Genomic DNA, 20,701 nt, shown 5'->3' with positions numbered 1-20,701 from the left:
ATTGAATAATTGGGAACAGCGACACGGCGTCGATCTATTTTACAGTCTCTGAATAATACTCACCTCTGGATGGCCGTAAAGCTAATACTGTTGGAGACCTAACTGAAACGCCTGTATAACGCTTCACTTTAGTGGAGTGGCTTTTCTCCTCCTTACAACCTGACTGGTAAAAACGAATAATTTAGACTCATTTTGTGCAAATAGAGTTCACCCTAATAGGCTATTTTTCTGTAGGTGTTTAGTTTTGGTTGTTTACTCTTCTCTGGGATGTTTTATCAATGTTTTATTATGGTCACAGTGCTGTATGCCATAAGAGCAAATTGTCCTTTTATTCATTGAAAAGTTTGACGTCATGCTGCCTGTTTTTATTTTTTTTAATGAAGGGTTAGTGCTATTTTAGGTGTGAAGTTCAAGGCTGATAGAAACAACTTCACATATGACACACACATATGAAACTGACTTTAGATATGAAGGTGTTAAGATTAGAGTGTTAAGAGCTGAGTGTTTAATTTATTGTAATATTCGTATTGTTTTGTAGGGTTTTAGAGATCTTTCCATAGCATTCTATAAAAATATATATTTTTTAACGGTAACAGCAAGGTCACCATACTGTATAGCAAGAAAACTTTATATAGACTCCAGCCAGCAGCCACAATGGCTTTATACATATTCATAATAAAGTATTCTAGTACATTTACAGTGTTAATGTTAATATTAATAATAGATCTTTAAAATCCTTAGTTCTGCACGTCTATTCAGCATATTAAAACAATCTCATTAGTAGAGATCACATGTTTGTTTGTAAGATAAGATCAGTAAAATGTCAGCACTGATCTCAAAACAGTTTCATATCTCCCAGCAGCTCGACCTCAGACTCAGAGAATCAGTTAGATAAGATTTTACCAGCTCTACCAAAACCTTAAACTTAACTAATTAAAATATTTATTATTATTATTATTATTATTATTATTATTATTATTATTATTATTATTATAAAGAAATCTTGCTAAAACCTGAAAACTTCAACATGTATCTCACTGATGCCTGTTTATTCTTGTTTACAGTGGCCTGCAAAAGTATTTATACCCCTTGAACTTTTTTGACACAATTTTGATTGCACTGGACCGGCTTTAGGGGGGTTTAGAGAAAAGGAGGCTGAAAATTTTGCATGACTAAAATTGTTTTTGTTACAGGTTTTTATTTGATTATTTTTATTTTTAAACCATGTAGCATTTTTGCCCACTTCACAGTTATGTTCTACTTTGTGTTGGTCTATCACTTAAAATCTCAATAAAAATACATTTAAGTTTGTGATTTTAAGGTGGCAAAATGAAAAAAAAAAAAACATAAGGAATATGAATTCTTTTGAAAGCCACTGCACGTAACATAACAATGGTACCTTATTTATATTCTGAGACCTGTAAACATTATGTAATATTTTATATTGATAGAACTTGATATAATAACTAGAGGTAACTAGTATCTGGGGTTCTAGTTGGTCCAACACAATATTTGACAAATTCAGCTTGAACTTTTCAACCTAAAAACGTGGGCGGTACTTGGGCAGCATAGTAACGCAGGAAATGGCCTTTGTTTAATATTATATATATTTTGGGTCAATTCATTGTATATGTTTTTATTCTTGCTAAAATATGTCTGAAAAAAGGTCAAGAAAAGACAATCTTACAAAATGTTCATTAACAAACACATTCTTTCATTTATTTGTCTGTAACAAACACTCAAAGCACTTCATGGTTTATCATACATTTATAAGCAACACAAAAATATATACTGAAAACTAAAAAAAAAGCTATTTAGAAATGTCATTAAACACACACAAACAATACAGTTATGATACTGATACATGTGTGTAGTACATGGATTAGTAGATTACAAACACTAGCAGTATATACATTGGTGTGCCAAAAGTCATTAGACCAGAGCTAGTATCATGTCTTTATTTACCCATGTCCAGTGGAAGCTAAGGAACACTATCTCCAGCCATACCACTCTGGGTGGTAATGCCTTTTTTGATGTATTCCCAGTGCAACATGCTATAGATTGAGAAAATAGAGAAATGTTAAAAGCCTGAAAAATATCTTAATCTATCTGGCTTGTATCCACTATCAGACCCTGCATTAACTCAGCTCTGATCCGTTCATAAGCACACTGCTCAGTGTTCAGCATCATTCTCAAGATCACAACACGCATCACAACCTATACCGGTGTGGGCTATCCCATGACTTTTGTCATGTTCTTTCAATTGATTTTCAATTTACATAGAAAAGTTACTGATAACTGATAATCACAGTAAAATACAAGAAATCTGTTTCTAAATCCTAAAATCTAAAAGATAAACATCTAAAACATAAAATATGACCAACATCATGAATAAACAATATTTTAAACATGTATTATCTTCCCTATTAGTTAGATAAACACATATACGTTTTATTTAAAGCAAACAAAGAGTTGCATAGCTTTATCTTAAGTAAGATTTCAAATATACAGTATATTAATTACTAATTGTGATTAAACAGAAAACTTTAAGGCATTAATGCTTTTTCAGCCTAGATAAACGTCACTTTTGGCTGTATTTAGTGATGTAAACAGTGTTTACTAAACACAGTGAATGAGTTCAGAAGGAAGGTTATTTTTTATTTATGCTAATATTTAGAATGAAAGCTGAAACTAATACAATGCAGTGTTAAGTGATTAACACCACTAATATAAATATTATTTAATCTAACATAAATGACTTTATTTACCTTTGAATACCCATTAGTAAATGTTTAGTCGTAAGAAAAAGAAAAGTCGTGATTAATTGTGATTAATCACAATATTTATAATCCAATAGTTTTTTTGTTTATCGACAGAAACCCCTAATATGTACACATTAATACACAGTAATGTATGTGATTATTCAGGAAAATGTATTAATATTTTAATAACACAGCAAGTGAGATTAGAAGGTAGATTACTTTTATTTATGCTGATATATGAATTTAAGCAGATTTTTTTTCTCATTTGTTTTTATCAACTGAAGCCCCTAATATATATATATATATATATATATATATATATATATATATATATATATATATATATTAATAAGACATTAATATTTTTGCGTGAGTTTAGAAGGTAGATTACTTTTATTTGAGCTAATATATTACATAATACATTTTTTTAAGTGATTGACACCACTAATATAAATCTGACTTAATCTAACATTAATTCATTTATTTACCTTTTTTTCATTTATTTACCCATTAGTAAATGTTCAGTCCTAAGAAGAAGAAAAATTGTGATTAATCATACAATTGTGTTGTGATTATTCCATTTTTTTAACGACTGACATCCCTAATATGTACATATAGATAGTTTCATATTCTCTATCGCACTTTGATTTGAGAATAAATATCTTGACTTTCCTGGACTCTGGGTGTTCTGGAGGGAGGAGATCTGGGTGTTCTGGAGGGAGGCGGCTTGTTTCTGAATTGTATCGCTGCGTAGTTCAAGGCATCTGTGTCTTCATCCTGATACAGAAAATAATTTTAAATAAACCATTACAAACCATTACAAACTATTACAGACCAAAGAACAACAAGGAACAAGGAAAACTTTTCAAAAGTCACTGTAAAAAAATTTTATTCCAAAAATTTTTGGATGATTTCTATTGGTCCATTGTGTTCATCATGGAATTTCAACACATTATTACTGATGACTATTAGTACCGGTAGTTATGAAATGATGCATTAACAATAAAAATTTATCATTTGTACAACAACGGTATTCACTTAACAAAATTCAAATCAGTGTCAACATGCCATCAATAAACATTTTATACCACATTATAGCTTCTTGAAAATATTTTCTTAAAAAGCAGAAAAAAAAATTGTACCTGATTTTTGCGACTTGAAGGATCTTTTTGACAACCTAAAAATAACATAATGATTTATACAAATTCTCTATAGAAACACACTAAAAGAGTTATATAATGTTATGGTTATAAACTGTATATAATAGTAACTAACCTTTCTGTTGCTTCTTAAGAAGCAGAACAGCCAGAACCACATTCAGAATAACAGAGATCACACTGAATATTGTAAAGGCAGCAACAATCCAATTACTTCTGTCTGAAATGATAAAATTTACACAGCAGATCAGCGCAGTAAATTCCCTAAATTCTAATAAATCCCTAATAAAATCAGTAAATCAACATTCCTACCTTCCACATGTTGTTCAGTTCCAACAACATCTACCGTCTCTCCACATGCAGCTACAGCACAGTAGTAAGTTCCAGCATCAGAGAGGCTGAGGTTGTTCTTGGGGAGTTTGTAGATACAGCTCTGTGTAGGAGAAACAGTCTCAGAGCTTTTCTTACACTGATCACTCCTGTTTCCATGAGTGAAGATGATTCCTGGACGAGATTCTCGTGAGTCGGGTCTGAACCAGTACACACTGTGATCTCCTGAACAGCTTAAAGTAGCCATTAGTACTGAACACTGGAGTGAACCTGCAGATTTTCCACTTTTCACCTTTAGTTCAGTCAGATTTCCCTTCTGAGACTTTTCTTCTTTAACGATAATTAGAAACAATAAGAAATGAGTAGTATGAAATGACTAGATCTATATATATATAATGTAATATCTGATAATAAATCAGGTAAATTAGTAGAATTTGACTTTTACCGTTAAAGATCAGAAGCGTTCCAGATCCAAACTCTGGAACATCAGTCTTCACTCTCCCACAGAAATATGTTCCAGAATCTTCTTCTACAGTTTCCTGAATGTTGAGAACAAGCTGATCTCCTTTCAGAGTCGCATTAAAGCGCTGTGTAAATTGTCGATTGTGTCTGACTTTTAAATTATTGTCAACTAATCTCACAACAAGCTGAGGCAGCTTTCCATAACTCTGCTTAAACCAAGCAAAACTATACTGATGGTTGTTTGTGATAAAGCTCTCCTCACATTTTATCACTACATTTTCTCCAATCTTCTCTGTTTGCACTTGAAGACCATCGTTAGACGTTTTTACTGAAACAAAGAAAACAATTTAACCACTAAAAACACTGAATAAATATATTGTTTGTCATGAAAAACAAAAGAATCATATTTTAAATGAAACGATTGACTCACCCGTTACAAAAAGACAGAAAGAGAGAACGACAGTGATCATCATTGTTCCTCTTCTCCAACTGAGACACTAATGTCTAATAAACTGGTCATCTCTCTGTAGAAAAAAATACAAAAAAAACCCAGAAGCGTCACGTCTGATATGATTGGGCGTTCTGATATCGTAAACTGATATGATTGGTTGAATAAATTTTAAGGAAACAACAGGTCAGTTCTATTCTCAGTGCCTCGTGCATCTATGTGCTTAACTATTTTAATACTTCATGAGGGTCCTGGAACTTTCCATTATTTGGCTTGTAGTTGTAAAATGTGTAATGTGTTTGGGGGTTTAGTGGCTTGAGTGGTGTTAAATTTACCTCTATCTTCTATATGTGTATGGTCAATGTTATTTTAAGAATAACCGTTAAAGTAAATGGAAACAATTTCACTCTTTAAAGTAGGAAACTACTTTATTTATTTATTGTTTATTTATTTTATATGGCACAGATTTAAGAGTACAGCATTCAAAGGCCTACCAGGCAGCGAGCACACCTACATCCTGTTTATACTTATTTTAATCACGCCCCCCTAAACATGGGCCTCACTATAGACCAAAATATTGAGACTCCTATTTGTTCACTGTTTCTTTCTATATCAAGGCTTTTAAACAATAGTCTATCCTGCTTTTATTAGAGTAACTGTCTCTACTCTCCAGGCAAGACTTTGTACCAGATTTTAAAGCACTGCTGTGAGGATTTGATTGCATTCAGTGATGAAAGTATTTGTGAAGTCGGGATGTTGAATGATCTTCACTTTTCCATATTCTAAAAGTATATATATATATATATATATATATATATATATATATATATATATATATATATATATATATATATATATATATATATATATGTTGTATACAGCTCTGGAAAAAAAATAAGAGACCACTTCATTTTCTGAATCAGTTTCTCTGATTTTGCTATTTATAGGTTTATGTTTGAGTAAAATTAACATTGTTGTTTTATTCTATAAATCACAGAAAAAATATATCCCAAATTCCAAATACAAATATAGTAATTTAGAGCATTTATTTGCAGAAAATAAGAAATGCTCAAATTAACAAAGAGACGCAGTGATTTCAGACCTCAAATAATGCAAAGAAAAAAGTTCACAGTTTTCATGCATCTCGATATCTCAAAAATTGTGGCCCGAGTTAAGCGGACAAAAAACAGAAAGAATAATGAGATTGCCTGCTGCAATCACACTAATTAACTACTATAACAATTTTTTAAAAAGTTAAATCAACTTCCCCTTTAGTTGTAATAACATTTAAGTAAATTCATCCAATTTAGGATTACAGTGTACAGTTTCTCATTAACATTTGGTCTCACTAAACAATCTGTGTTGGTAAAATTTACTACAGATTGTAGTTGAACTCTAGTTAAGGCCAAGCCAACAACTCTGCACTACTGCACATGCTCAGTTTGACTCTTGTTAAACGGGGTCTACTGAGCAATTCTGCAGGGGAGTTCATCTGATGTTGGTCATGCTATTTGCATGTGGGGCGTGTCCTCCCACCTCTCACTCATCATCAGGGTGTACTAGTTCTCCACAGACTGCTGCTGCTTCTCTTGGGCTTTGTTTGCTTGGTGTGAGTTATATTAGTTCTCAGTATTAAAAGCTATGAGCTATAAAAAGCTATAATAGCGTTGCTGAGTGCGATTACATCACATCTTATGTTTGACAGTGAGGCAGATATGTATTAGTCTCAATGAATCAAAGAAATAATGTTGTGCCCACTACATTTATTTGATTAATGTAAAATGTGTCATTGACTCAGCTTATTTTTTTAGTGTGAATTCCTGCTGCCTCAGAACTACAGTGAAGTAACTTTATGTTAACAGCAAGGTCACCAAAAACACTTTATATAGACAGCAGCCACAATGGAACAATATACATTCAGATACTCAATAAACTACTCTAGTAAATTTACAGTAAATGTTAATTTTATTAATAGATATTTATAATCCTTAGTTTTACACCTCTATTCAGCATATTAAAACAATCTCATTAGTAGTGATCACAAAGTGTTTTTATAGTGAGATAAGATCAGTAACAAGTCAGTGCTGATCTCAGTACAGTTTCATATCTCCCAGCAGCTCTGCCTTAAACTCAGAGAATCAGTTAAATGAGATTTTACCAGCTCTACCAAAACCTTTAACCTAATTGATTAAAATGTATGGGGTTGAATACTTTTGCATGTCACACTTTTCAGATTTTTATTTGATTAAAATTATGAAAATCATCTGTCATTTGCGTTGATCTGTCACTTAGAATCTGAATAAAATACATAAATCATATTCTGAGAGCTGTAAAAACATTATGTATTATTGTAACATAATGAAGTATCTGGGTTTCTAGTTGGTCCAACAAAACATTTGACAAATTCAACACACTTAAAAAATGTGGGAGGTACTTAGTCAGCATAGTCATACAGGAAATTATCACTTGTTTTAATATCATTTATATTTTGGGTTGATTCAATTTATTTTTTAAATGTCCACAAAAAGGTAAAGAAAAGACAGTCTGACAAGATGTTCATTAACAAACACATACCTCCATTTATTTGTCTGTAACAAACACTCATTGCACTTCATGGTTTATCATACATTTATAAGCAGCACAAGAACATATACTAAAAAACTTATTTCAAATAAAAAAGCTATTTACAAATTCCATTAAACACACAAACAATACAGTTATGATACAGATACATCAGTGTAGAGTCCATGGATTAGTAGATTACAAACACTGGCAGTATATATACATTAACGTGCCAGAAGTTATTGGACCAGAGCTAGTATCATGTCTTTATTTAACCATGTCTAGTGGAAGCTAAGAAACACTACACTGACATGCGGCATGTGTGTGTGTGTGTGTGTGTGTGTGTGGTCTCCTGTATTGAATGTATTTGTGGTTTCACCCAGAGCCATATGTTTACTTGCATGAACAGTCCTAGACATCAGACATCACCAACCAAGATCATACCCACCCACTGTTCTGTCCACTGTGGGTGGTAATGCCTATTTTAAGTATTCCAAGTAAAACTCTAAGTGATGCTGTGGATTGAGGAATGATAAAAGCCTGAAAAATGTCTTCAAAATAAAGACCCATCTATTTCATCTACATCGCTTGTATCCACTATCAGACCTCACATTAACTCAGCTCTGATCATTCATAAACACACAGCTCAGTGTTCAGCATCATTCACAAGATCACAACAAACATCAGAACCTACACAGGTGTGGGCGTTTCCCAAGCCATCCCCTGATTAAACATTTCATCATCCATTTACAAACTGCTATCCCATGACTTTTGTCACGTTCTTTTAATTGACTTTCACAGATTAACACAGAAATTAACAAATCAGCTGATAATCACTGTAGAATACAAGAAATCTGATTCTAATCCCTGAAATCAGATACAGTGTAATGAACTGACAATACTTCTGATGTTATTTAAAATACTGTATATTGAAAGCTACATTTTCTTCTCTGCTGGTTGGGTGAACACATATGAGTTTTGCAGAACTTTGTATAAAATATATATAAAATAAATTGAATTGAATCTAAGATTAAGTATTTTATTTAGATATTAATATCCATTATTAAAACATAGTCATAATAATAAGAAAAGGAGTGATTGTGATTAATCACAAAATTTTGTTGTGATCAATCCAATAAGCGAGTTAGAAAGTAGGGTTTTTTTTTGTGTTGATATTTGACCTAAAGCTGTAATTAATGAAATGAATTTTGTAAGTTATTGACACAACTCATATGTACCATTAAAATACAATTGAATCTTAAATTGATTATTTGTGAATTATCACAAAATTCTGTAGTTATCATTCCAATATTATTTTTTTATTGACTGTATAAATGTATATGACTTGGGAATAAATATCTTGACTTTCCTGGACTTTGTTTTTGAATTGTATCGCTGCGTAGTTCAAGGCATCTGTGTTTTCATCCTAATATAGAACAAAATAAACACAATTATAAACCATTGCAAACAGTTCCACACCATTCCATAAATTCATATCACTTTTCAAAAAAACACAAGGAATAAAGAAATCCTTTCAAAGAGAGGCACTGTAAAACATTTTAGTACAAAAAACATCAATAACTTCTATTTGTCCGTTCATCATGGAATTTTGACACAATATGACTGATGACTATTAGTAGCAGAACACTAAAACTTATTTACTTAAAAACTAAAAATATTTAGTTAATAATCTGCAAATCAGGATTCAAGGCGATTTAATTGTCATTCGCATCACATGTGGTACATGAGGTGGAACGAAATTGTGTTCTCACAATCCAGTTTACACCCAAAGAGCTGTTATTAAAATAGATGTATAGATAAAAAAAGAGTACAATAAAAATAGAATATACAGAATAGATAGATAAATATCCCAAAATAATAAAAAAATAGATAGAGTAGAAAGGTTTCAGCAACATGAAGTCCAGAGTGCAAATGTGCTATAGCAGCATGTTATGGAATTTGAGCAGTGAAGATAAAGTGTCTCAGAACAGTGTCAACATGGCATCAATAAACATTCTTTACCACATTATAGTGTCTTAAAAAAAATAAAAAAATAAATATTTTACCTGATTTGTGCGACTTGGAGGATCTTTACGACAACCTAAGAAATACCATAAAGATTTTTTACAAATTCTAAAAGGGTTATATAATGTAATGGTTATAAACTGTATATAATAGTAACTAACCTTTCTGTTGCTTTTTAAGAAGCAGAAAAGCCAGAACCACAATCACAATAACAGAGATCACACTGAATATTGACAAGGCAGCAACAATCCAATTACTTCTGTCTGAAATGATAAAATTTACACAGCAGATCAGCGCAGTAAATTCCCTAAATTCTAATAAATCCCTAATAAAATCAGTATATCAACATTCCTACCTTCCACATGTTGTTCAGTTCCAACAACATCTACCGTCTCTCCACATGCAGCTACAGCACAGTAGTAAGTTCCAGCATCAGAGAGGCTGAGGTTGTTCTTGGGGAGTTTGTAGATACAGCTCTGTGTAGGAGAAACAGTCTCAGAACTCCTCGTACACGGACTGCTGGAGTCTCCATGAGTGAAAATGATTCCTGGACGAGGTTCTCCTGAGTCGGGTCTGAACCAGTACACACTGTGATCTCCTGAACAGCTTAAAGTAGCCATTAGTACTGAACACTGGAGTGAACCTGCAGATTTTCCACTTTTCACCTTTAGTTCAGTCAGAGTTCCCTTCTGAGACTTTTCTTCTTTATAATTAATAATAATGAAGAAAGAAAAAGCAATAAGTAATATGAAAACTACGGTGTGTAAAAAAAAAGAATAACTGGTGTTTGTTTTGTAAAATGACAGATAATAAAACATGTTATTAAAACTGAACTTTTACCGTTAAAGATCAGAAGCGTTCCAGATCCAAACTCTGTAACATCAATCTTCACTCTCCCACATAAATATGTTCCAGAATCTTCTTCTACAGTTTCCTGAATGTTGAGAACAAACTGATCTCCTTTCAGAGTCGCATTAAAGCGCTGTTTAAATTGTCGATTGTATCTGACGTTTGAATTATTGTTAAATAATCTCACAACAAACTGAGGCATCTTTCCATAACTCTGCTTAAACCAAGCAAAACTATACTGATGGTTGTTTGTGATAAAGCTCTCCTCACATTTTATCACTACATTTTCTCCAATCTTCTCTGTTTGCACTTGAAGACCATCGTTAGACGTTTTTACTGAAACAAAGAAAACAATTTAACCACTAAAAACACTGAATAAATATATTGTTTGTGATGAAAAACAAAAGAATCATATTTTAAATGAAACGATTGACTCACCGGTTACAAAAAGACAGAAAGAGATAACGACAGTGATCATCATTGTTCCTCTTCTCCAACTGAGACACTAATGTCTAATAAACTGGTCATCTCTCTGTAGAAAAAAATACAAAAAAAAAACAGAAGCGTCACGTCTGATATCGTAAACTGATATGATTGGGCGGTCTGATATCGTAAACTAATATGATTGGTTGAATTAATTTTAAGGAAACAGCAGGTCAGTTCTATTCTCAGTGCCTCGTGTATCTATGTGCTTAACTACTTTAATACTTCATGAGGGTCCTGGAACTTTCCATTCTTTGGCTTGTAGTTGTAAAATGTGTAATGTGTTTGGGGGTTTAGTGGCTTGAGTGGTGTTAAATTTACCTCTATCTTCTATATGTGTATAGTCAATGTTATTTTAAGAATAACCGTCAAAGTAAATGGAAACAATTTCACTCTTTAAAGTAGGAAATTACTTTATTTATTTATCTTTTATTTTTTTTATATGGCACAGTTTAAGAGTACAGCATTCAAAGGCCAACCAGGCAGCGAGCACACCTACATCCTGTTTATACTTATTTTAATCACGCCCCCCTAAACATGGGCCTCAATATAGACCAACATATTGAAACTCCTATTTGTTCACTGTTTCTTTCTATATCAAGGCTTTTAAACAATAGTCTATCCTGCTTTTATTAGAGTAACTGTCTCTACTGCCCAGGCAAGACTTTATACCAGATTTTAAAGCACTGCTGTGAGGATTTGATTGCATTCAGTGATGAAAGTATTAGTGAAGTCGGGATGTTCTGAATGATCTTCACTCTTTCTTATCTCCAGCATCCCAACTTATTCCAAGAGTAATAAAACACAGATACACAGAACCCACTGCTCAATATCTATATACTGTATACAGCTCTGGAAAAATTAAGAGACCACTTCAGTTCCTGAATCAGTTTTTCTGATTTTGCTATTTATAGGAATATGTTTGAGTAAAATGAACATTGTTGTTTTAATTAAAAACATTGTAATTTAGAGCATTTATTCGCAGAAAATGAAAAATGGTCAAATTAACAAAAAAAGATGCAGAGCTTTCAAACCTTATATAATGCAAATAAAACAAGTTCATATTCATTTAGAAACAACAACAATACTAAAGTTTTATCTAAGGAAGAGTTTAAAATCAATAATTGGTAGAATAACCCAGGTTTTTAATCACATCTTTCATGTGTCTCGGCATGCTCTCCACCAGTTTTTCACACTGCTTTTGCGTCACCTTATGCTATTCCTGGCACAAACATTTTCAAGCAGTTCAGCTTTGTTTCATGGCTTGTGACCATCTATCTTCCACTTAATTACATTTCATTACATTACATTACATTACATTACATTACATTTGGCAGACGCTTTTGTCCAAAGCGACTTACAATATTGAAGTGCAAATAACAGAAGAGGTTAAGTACAAAAATAATAGAAGTTAAAAATAAAGCATCTATAGATAGGGCCTTAAGGAGGTCAGAGGGAAATAATGGGATAGAGGAGTAGAGAAGAGGAAGAAGGAGATGAGGTTAGAATTAGTTAGTTTGTTAGAGGTGTTAGGAGAGTAAGTGCTCTTTGAAGAGCTCTGTCTTCAGGAGTTTCTTAAAGATAGAGAGAGATTCTCCTGATCTGGTAGTGGAAGGTAGTTTGTTCCACCATTGGGGAACTCTGTATGAGAACAGTCTGGATTGCTTTGTGTGAATGTTTGGCAAAGCGAGGCGACGTTCACTGGAGGAGCGCAGCGGCCGGGAGGTAGCGTAAGCCTTCAGGAGTGAGTGCAGGTAGGAAGGAGCCTGTACTGTCATCACCTTGTAGGCGATTGTAAGCGCTTTGAATTTGAATGTAACTAAATTTCAGAGGTTTTCAATGCAGTTCAGGGCTGGAGATTGTGCTGGCCATGGCAGGGTCTTGATCCGGTGGTCCTTTATTTACACCTTAATTGATCTAGCACCTACAGGCAATAGTGTATAAGTTTGTATAAACTGTATAAATTACAGTACTGAAAAAAAATATTATTTTTTAAGGAGGATCAAAATTTTTTAGCGATCTGTTGTGCGTAGCGATTTAGGGCGTGTCGGTGTGTGTTTGTATAATGAGGGCTTTAAACTGCAAAGAATTGCACTGTATATTTTACTAACATCAAAACAATGACAGTAGAGTTACTGCAAAGTAACTTCATTGCAGTGATAAAAAGTGATAATTATACTCACTTTGTGCAAATAGAGTTTACCCTAATTGGGCTACTTTTCTCTGGGTGTTCAGTTTTGGGTGTTCACTCTTCTCTGGGTTTTTTTATCGAAAGGTTGACTCCCTGGTCACAGTGCTGTAGACCATAAGAGCAAATTGCCCTTTTATTCATTGTAAAGTTTGACGTCATGCTGCCTCAGAACTGCAATGAAGTTACATTGCAGTAACTCTACTGTCATTTTGATGTTAGTAAAATATACAGTGCAATTCCTTGCAGTTTATGTCTAGCTGTAATTTTACAGTACTTCATTGACATTTAAGGACTTCAAATATTTAAATGACATATGTTTATTGTAATGTGACACCCTTAAATGAATTACTACATTTTTCTATTCAGATTGTAAGGAGAAGTAAAGCCACTTCCACTGAAGTGCAGCCTTATACAGAAGTTTCAGTTTAGTTCTCCAGCACCAGGGCTGAAGTAGCATTAGCATTAGATGCTAACCACACTAAGCTTTAGCTCTAAAGTTGTTCAGAGGTAAGTATTATCGGCCTGTAGCCTGCTGCTAACCCCTGCTAGCACTGCTGGAGCAGCATTAGCATTACTCGCTAACAATGCTAGCGCTTTCTTTGTTCAGAGGGAAGTATATCAGATTGTATTCTGCATGTTTATCGAGTTAAAACAAGCTACGTGGGACGAAACAATAGCTAATATCGCCCTAGCTAGTGGTTAGCCACTAATGCTCCAGCCTTAGTGCTGAGGAAATTCGGGAATCTAAGCTTACTGTAAATAAACGGAAGCACTTTACACACCCAAATAAACAGTTTTCAGGAAAGGAATCTGTGTAGATTAACATCCAGCGCTCGTTTGAAAGTCTTTTTTTTATTTCAGTTTTGTTTACTTAGCTTAGCTTTACTTAACTTAGTTGGCTACCCCCCCACACCACCACCACCCAGCAGCAAGACCTGCTGAATTAGAAGTTCATTGTAGTGTCCCTTAAAATGCACCTTATAATCCAGTGCTCCTTATATATAAAAAATAAACCAGAAAATAGATGTTCATTGATAGTGCTCCTTTTAATATGGTGCGCTTTAATTTTTTAATTTTTTTTTATAGATACAGTATTATAGGTCAAGTGTACTGATAAGTGTCATGTGCCTAGATATGTGTACAGGTTTATGTTATATTAGAAGTTTAGATTAGCTTCCTTGTAAATGTATGTGAAGTGAAGATGATACGCACTGTTAATTTTGTATGTTGTTGAATACATAGAAAAAAATAGTTGAATCTGAGAGCTTAAACTGAACACACCGCCTTACCGTGTCTTCTGTATATCCTGCCATTCAGATTTTACCTAGGCCCTGCTAACCCCAGGGTTACATAAACGCTACTACCCATCCTACACGCCATGGGGGGTGTAAAAGTAATAAATGATTATTGTATTATTATATATTTATTTATGCCAAAAGGTTTTTCCCAAAAAGCTGAAAAAAATACGTGTAAGCAAATAATTTACTATTCTCCAGAGTGAATTCATGTACATTTATTTTTTTATTATTGGCAATTTACTATGATATCTTTTTTACAGTGCAGTATGAAATCACTTAAGATAAAAATGATTGTATTACTTCACTGTATTACTTCATATCACTTTATAAATAAGGTCTGTAGTCTGGTGTGTTGAAATAGTCTGTGGCTAGAGTGTTTTTTTTTTTTTTTAATGAAGGGTTAGTGCTATTTTAGGTGTGAAGTTTAAGGCTGATAGAAACAGCTTCACACACACACACATATGAAACTGACTTTAGATATGAAGGTGTTAAGATCAGAGTGTTAAGAGCTGAGTGTTTTATTTATTGTAATATTCGTATAGTTTTGTAGGGTTTTAGAGATCTTTCCATAGCATTCTATAAAAAATATATTTTTTAATGGTAACTTTTAACTTTATATAGACACAGCTCCAGCCAGCATCCACAATGGCACTATATACATTCATAATAAAGTATTCTAGTACATTTACAGTGTTAAAGTTAATATTAATAATAGATATTTAAAATCCTTAGTTTTACACGTCTATTCAGCATATTAAAACAATCTCATTAGTAGTGATCATATGTTTGTTTGTAAGATAAGATCAGTAAAATGTCAGCGCTGATCTCAAAACAGTTTCATATCTCCCAGCAGCTCGACCTCAGACTCAGAGAATCAGTTAGATAAGATTTTACCAGCTCTACCAAAACCTTTAACTTAACTATTTAAAATATTTATTATTATTATTATTATTATTATTATTATTATTATTATTATTATTATTATTATTATTATTATTATAAAGAAATCTTGCTAAAACCTGAAAACTTCAACATGTATCTCACTGATGCCTGTTTATTCTTGTTTACAGTGGCCTGCAAAAGTATTTATACCCCTTGAACTTTTTTGAAACAATTTTGATTGCACTGGACCGGCTTTAGGGGGGTTTAGAGAAAAGGAGGCTGAAAATTTTGCATGACTAAAATTGTTTTTGTTACAGGTTTTTATTTGATTAATTTTATTTTTTTTAAACCATGTAGCATTTTTGCCCACTTCACAGTTATGTTCTACTTTGTGTTGGTCTATCACTTAAAATCTCAATAAAAATACATTTAAGTTTGTGATTTTAAGGTGGCAAAATGAAAAAAAAAAAAAAAACGTAAGGAATATGAATTCTTTTGAAAGCCACTGCACGTAACATAACAATGGTACCTTATTTATATTCTGAGACCTGTAAACATTATGTAATATTTTATATTGATAGAACTTGATATAATAACTATAGGTAACTAGTATCTTGGTCCAACACAATATTTGACAAATTCAGCTTGAACTTTTCCACCTAAAAACGTGGGCGGTACTTGGGCAGCATAGTAACGCAGGAAATGGCCTTTGTTTAACATTATATATATTTTGGGTCAATTCATTGTATATGTTTTTAATCTTGCTAAAATATGTCTGCAAAAAGGTAAAGAAAAGACAATCTTACAAAATGTTCATTAACAAACACATTCTTTCATTTATTTGTCTGTAAAAAACACTCAAAGCACTTCATGGTTTATCATACATTTATAAGCAACACAAAAATATATACTGAAAACTAAAAAAAGCTATTTAGAAATGTCATTAAACACTCACAAACAATACAGTTATGATACTGATACATGGGTAGAGTCCATGGATTAGTAGATTACAAACACTAGCAGTATATACATTGGTGTGCCAAAAGTCATTAGACCAGAGCTAGTATCATGTCTTTATTTAACCATGTCCAGTGGAAGCTAAGGAACACTATCTCCAGCCATACCACTCTGGGTGGTAATGCCTTTTTTGATGTATTCCCAGTGCAACATGCTATAGATTGAGAAAATAGAGAAATGTTAAAAGCCTGAAAAATATCTTAATCTATCTGGCTTGTATCCACTATCAGACCCTGCATTAACTCAGCTCTGATCCATTCATAAGCACACTGCTCAGTGTTCAGCATCATTCACAAGATCACAACACGCATCACAACCTATACCGGTGTGGGCTATCCCATGACTTTTGTCATGTTCTTTCAATTGACTTTCAATTTACATAGAAAAGTTACTGATAACTGATAATCACAGTAAAATACAAGAAATCTGTTTCTAAATCCTAAAATCTAAAAGATAAACATCTAAAACATAAAATATGACCACCATCATGAATAAACAATATTTTAAACATGTATTATCTTCCCTATTAGTTAGATAAACACATATACGTTTTATTTAAAGCAAACAAAGAGTTGCATAGCTTTATCTTAAGTAAGACTATAAATATACAGTATATTAATTACTAATTGTGATTAAACAGAAAACTTTAAGGCATTAATGCTTTTTCAGCCTAGATAAACGTCACTTTTGGCTGTATTTAGTGATGTAAACACAGTGAGTGAGTTCAGAAGGAAGGTTATTTTTTATATATGCTAATATTTAGAATGAAAGCTGAAACTAATACAATGCAGTGTTAAGTGATTAACACCACTAATATAAATAGTATTTAATCTAACATATATGACTTTATTTACCTTTAAATACCCATTAGTAAATGTTTAGTCGTAAGAAAAAGAAAAGTCGTGATTAATTGTGATCAATCACAATTTTTTGTTGTGATTAATCCAATAGTTTTTTTTTTATCGACCTAATATGTACACATTAATACACAGTAATGTATGTGATTATTCAGGAAAATGTATTAATATTTTAATAACACAGCAAGTGAGATTAGAAGGTAGATTACTTTTATTTATGCTGATATATGAATTTAAGCAGATTTTTTTTTTAACATTGATTCATTTATTTACCTTTTTTTCATTTATTTACCCATTAGTAAATGTTCAGTCCTAAGAAGAAGAAAAATTGTGATTAATCATACAATTGTGTTGTGATTATTCCATTTTTTTAACGACTGACATCCCTAATATGTACATATAGATAGTTTCATATTCTCTATCGCACTTTGATTTGAGAATAAATATCTTGACTTTCCTGGACTCTGGGTGTTCTGGAGGGAGGAGATCTGGGTGTTCTGGAGGGAGGCAGCTTGTTTTTGAATTGTATCGCTGCGTAGTTCAAGGCATCTGTGTCTTCATCCTGATACAGAAAATCATATTAAACAAATCATTACAAACCATTACAAACTATTTCAGACCAAAGAACAAGCCAACCCTTTCCAAAAAGTCACAGTAAAAAAAAATTAATTCTAAAAATTATTGGATCATTTCTATTGGTCCATTGTGTCCATCATGGAGTTTCGACACATTATCACTGATGACTATTAGTAGTTATGAAATGATGCATTAAAAGTAAAAATTGTATTACCGTTTAGACATCGACAATATTCTGTTAATAAATTGCAGATCAGTGTCAACATGGCATCAATAAACATTCTATACCACATTGTAGCGTCTTAAAAATATTTTCTTAAAAAGTAGAACAATAAATTGTACCTGATTTTTGCGACTTGGAGGATCTTTTTGACAACCTGAAAAAAATAACATTAAGATTTATACAAATTCTCTATAGAAAAACACTAAAAGAGTTATATAATGTTATGGTTATAAACTGTATATAATATTAACTAACCTTTCTGTTGCTTCCTAAGAAGCAGAACAGCCAGAACCACATTCAGAATAACAGAGATTACACTGAATATTGACAAGGAGGTAACAATCCAATTACTTCTGTCTGAAATGATAAAAGGCATACAGCAGATCAGTGGATAAAATTACCTAAAAGAAAATCAACTAAAGGAAGAAAATAAATAAACAGTAAATCAACATTCCTACCTTCCTCAGAACTCCTTGTACACGGACTGCTGGAGTCTCCATGAGTGAAGATGATTCCTGGACGAGGTTCTCCTGAGTCGGGTCTGAACCAGTACACACTGTGATCTCCTGAACAGCTTAAAGTAGCCATTAGTACTGAACACTGGAGTGTACCTGCAGATTTTCCACTTTTCATATTTAGTTCAGTCAGAGTTCCCTTCTGAGAATTTTCTTCTTTATAATTAATAATAATGAAAAAATAAAAAGCAATAAGTAATATGAAAACTACTGTGTGTAAAAAAAAGAATAACTGGTGTTTGTTTTGTAAAATGACAGATAATAAAACATCTTATTAGAACTGAACTTTTACCGTTAAAGATCAGAAGCGTTCCAGATCCAAACTCTGTAACATCAGTCTTCACTCTCACACAGAAATATGTTCCAGAATCTTCTTCTACAGTTTCCTGAATGTTGAGAACAAACTGATCTCCTTTCAGAGTCGCATTAAAGCGCTGTTGAAATTGTCGATTGTGTCTGACATTTGAATTATTGTTAACTAATCTCACAACAAACTGAGGCAACTTTCCATAACTCTGCTTAAACCAAGCAAAACTATGCTGATGGTTGTCTTTGATGAAGCTCTCCTCACATTTTATTGTAACATTTTCTCCAGTCTTCTCTGTTTGCACTTGAAGATCATCGTTAGACGTTTTTACTGAAACAAAGAAAACAATTTAACCACTAAAAACACTGAATAAATATATTGTTTGTCATGAAAAAGAAAAGAATCATATTTTAAATCAAATGATTAACTCACCGGTTACAAAAAGACAAAGAGAGATAACGACAGTGATCATCATTGTTCCTCTTCAACAAGTGAGACACTAATGTCTAATAAACTGGTCATCTCTCTGTAGAAAACAACAAAACAAAAAAGCAAAAAAACAGAAGCGTCACGTCTGACATGATTGGGTGCTCTGATATTGTAAACTGATATGATTGGTTGAATAAATTTTAAGGAAACAGCAGGTCAGCTCTATTCTCAGTGCCTCTTGTATCTATGTGCTTAACTACTTTAATACTTCATAAGGGTCCTGGAACTTTCCATTTTTTGGCTTGTAGTTGTAAAATGTGTAATGTGTTTGGGGGTTTAGTGGCTTGAGTGGTGTTAAATTTACCTCTATCTTCTATATGTGTATAGTCAATGTTATTTTAAGAATAACCGTCAAAGTAAATGGAAACAATTTCACTCTTTAAAGTAGGAAACTACTTTATTTATTTATTGTTTATTTATTTTATATGGCACAGATTTAAGAGTACAGCATTTAAAGGCCTACCAGGCAGCGAGCACACCTACATCCTGTTTATACTTATTTTAATCACGCCCCCCTAAACATGGGCCTCAATATAGACTAAAATATTGAGACTCCTATTTGTTCACTGTTTCTTTCTATGTCAAGGCTTTTAAACAATAGTCTATCCTGCTTTTATTAGAGTAACTGTCTCTACTGTCCAGGCAAGACTTTATACCAGATTTTAAAGCACTGCTGTGAGGATTTGATTGCATTCAGTGATGAAAGTATTAGTGAAGTCGGGATGTTCTGAATGATCTTCACTCTTCAATCTCCAGCATCCCAACTTATTCCAAGAGTAATAAAACACAGATACACAGAACCCACTGCTCAATATCTATATACTGTATACAGCTCTGGAAAAATTAAGAGACCGCTTCAGTTCCCGAATCAGTTTTTCTGATTTTGCTATTTATAGGAATATGATTGAGTAAAAGGAACATTGTTGTTTTAATTCTATAAACTACGGACAAAATTTCAATTAAAAACATTTTTTTTGCAGAAAATGAAAAAATGGTCAAATTAACAAAAAAAAAAGATGCAAAGCTTTCAAACCTTATATAATGCAAATAAAACAAGTGCATATTCATTTAGAAACAACAATACTAAAGTTTTATCTAAGGAAGAGTTTAAAATCAATAATTGGTAGAATAACCCAGATTTTTAATCACATCTTTCATGTGTCTCGGCATGCTCTCCACCAGTTTTTCACACTGCTTTTGCGTCACCTTATGCTATTCCTGGCACAAACATTTTCAAGCAGTTCAGCTTTGTTTCATGGCTTGTGACC

The 20,701-nt window shown here is 32.7% G+C and overlaps 2 protein-coding genes across 6 annotated transcripts in view; both read right to left on the bottom strand.

The window, feature by feature from the left end:
• Positions 1 to 20,701, bottom strand: part of LOC111196881 (uncharacterized) — a 60,221-nt gene that overhangs the window by 9,062 nt on the left and 30,458 nt on the right. The gene's annotated exons all lie outside the window — the stretch shown is intronic.
• LOC103026072 (uncharacterized) lies at positions 3,147 to 11,134 on the bottom strand. Of its 5 annotated transcripts, none has more exons than XM_049482172.1 (6): positions 11,034 to 11,134; positions 10,587 to 10,931; positions 4,232 to 4,579; positions 4,038 to 4,139; positions 3,905 to 3,939; positions 3,147 to 3,539 (listed from the first exon to the last, which is right to left on the bottom strand). In XM_049482172.1, exons 1-6 carry the CDS (start codon positions 11,074 to 11,076, stop codon positions 3,396 to 3,398), a joined length of 1,017 nt encoding a protein of 338 aa, XP_049338129.1. In that variant the 5' UTR covers positions 11,077 to 11,134; the 3' UTR covers positions 3,147 to 3,395. The 5 variants fall into 5 exon arrangements, with proteins under 5 accessions (XP_049338129.1, XP_049338130.1, XP_049338131.1 ...); XM_049482173.1 differs by lacking the exon at positions 10,587 to 10,931 and adding an exon at positions 4,695 to 5,039; XM_049482174.1 differs by lacking the exons at positions 10,587 to 10,931; positions 11,034 to 11,134 and adding exons at positions 4,695 to 5,039; positions 5,142 to 5,237.

The sequence above is a fragment of the Astyanax mexicanus genome, chromosome 8, assembly GCF_023375975.1.
Source record: "Astyanax mexicanus isolate ESR-SI-001 chromosome 8, AstMex3_surface, whole genome shotgun sequence".
Classification (NCBI taxonomy): domain Eukaryota; kingdom Metazoa; phylum Chordata; class Actinopteri; order Characiformes; family Acestrorhamphidae; genus Astyanax; species Astyanax mexicanus.
The sequence above is the reverse complement of the archived record's forward strand: the minus strand, read 5'-3'. Positions and strand labels throughout refer to the sequence as shown.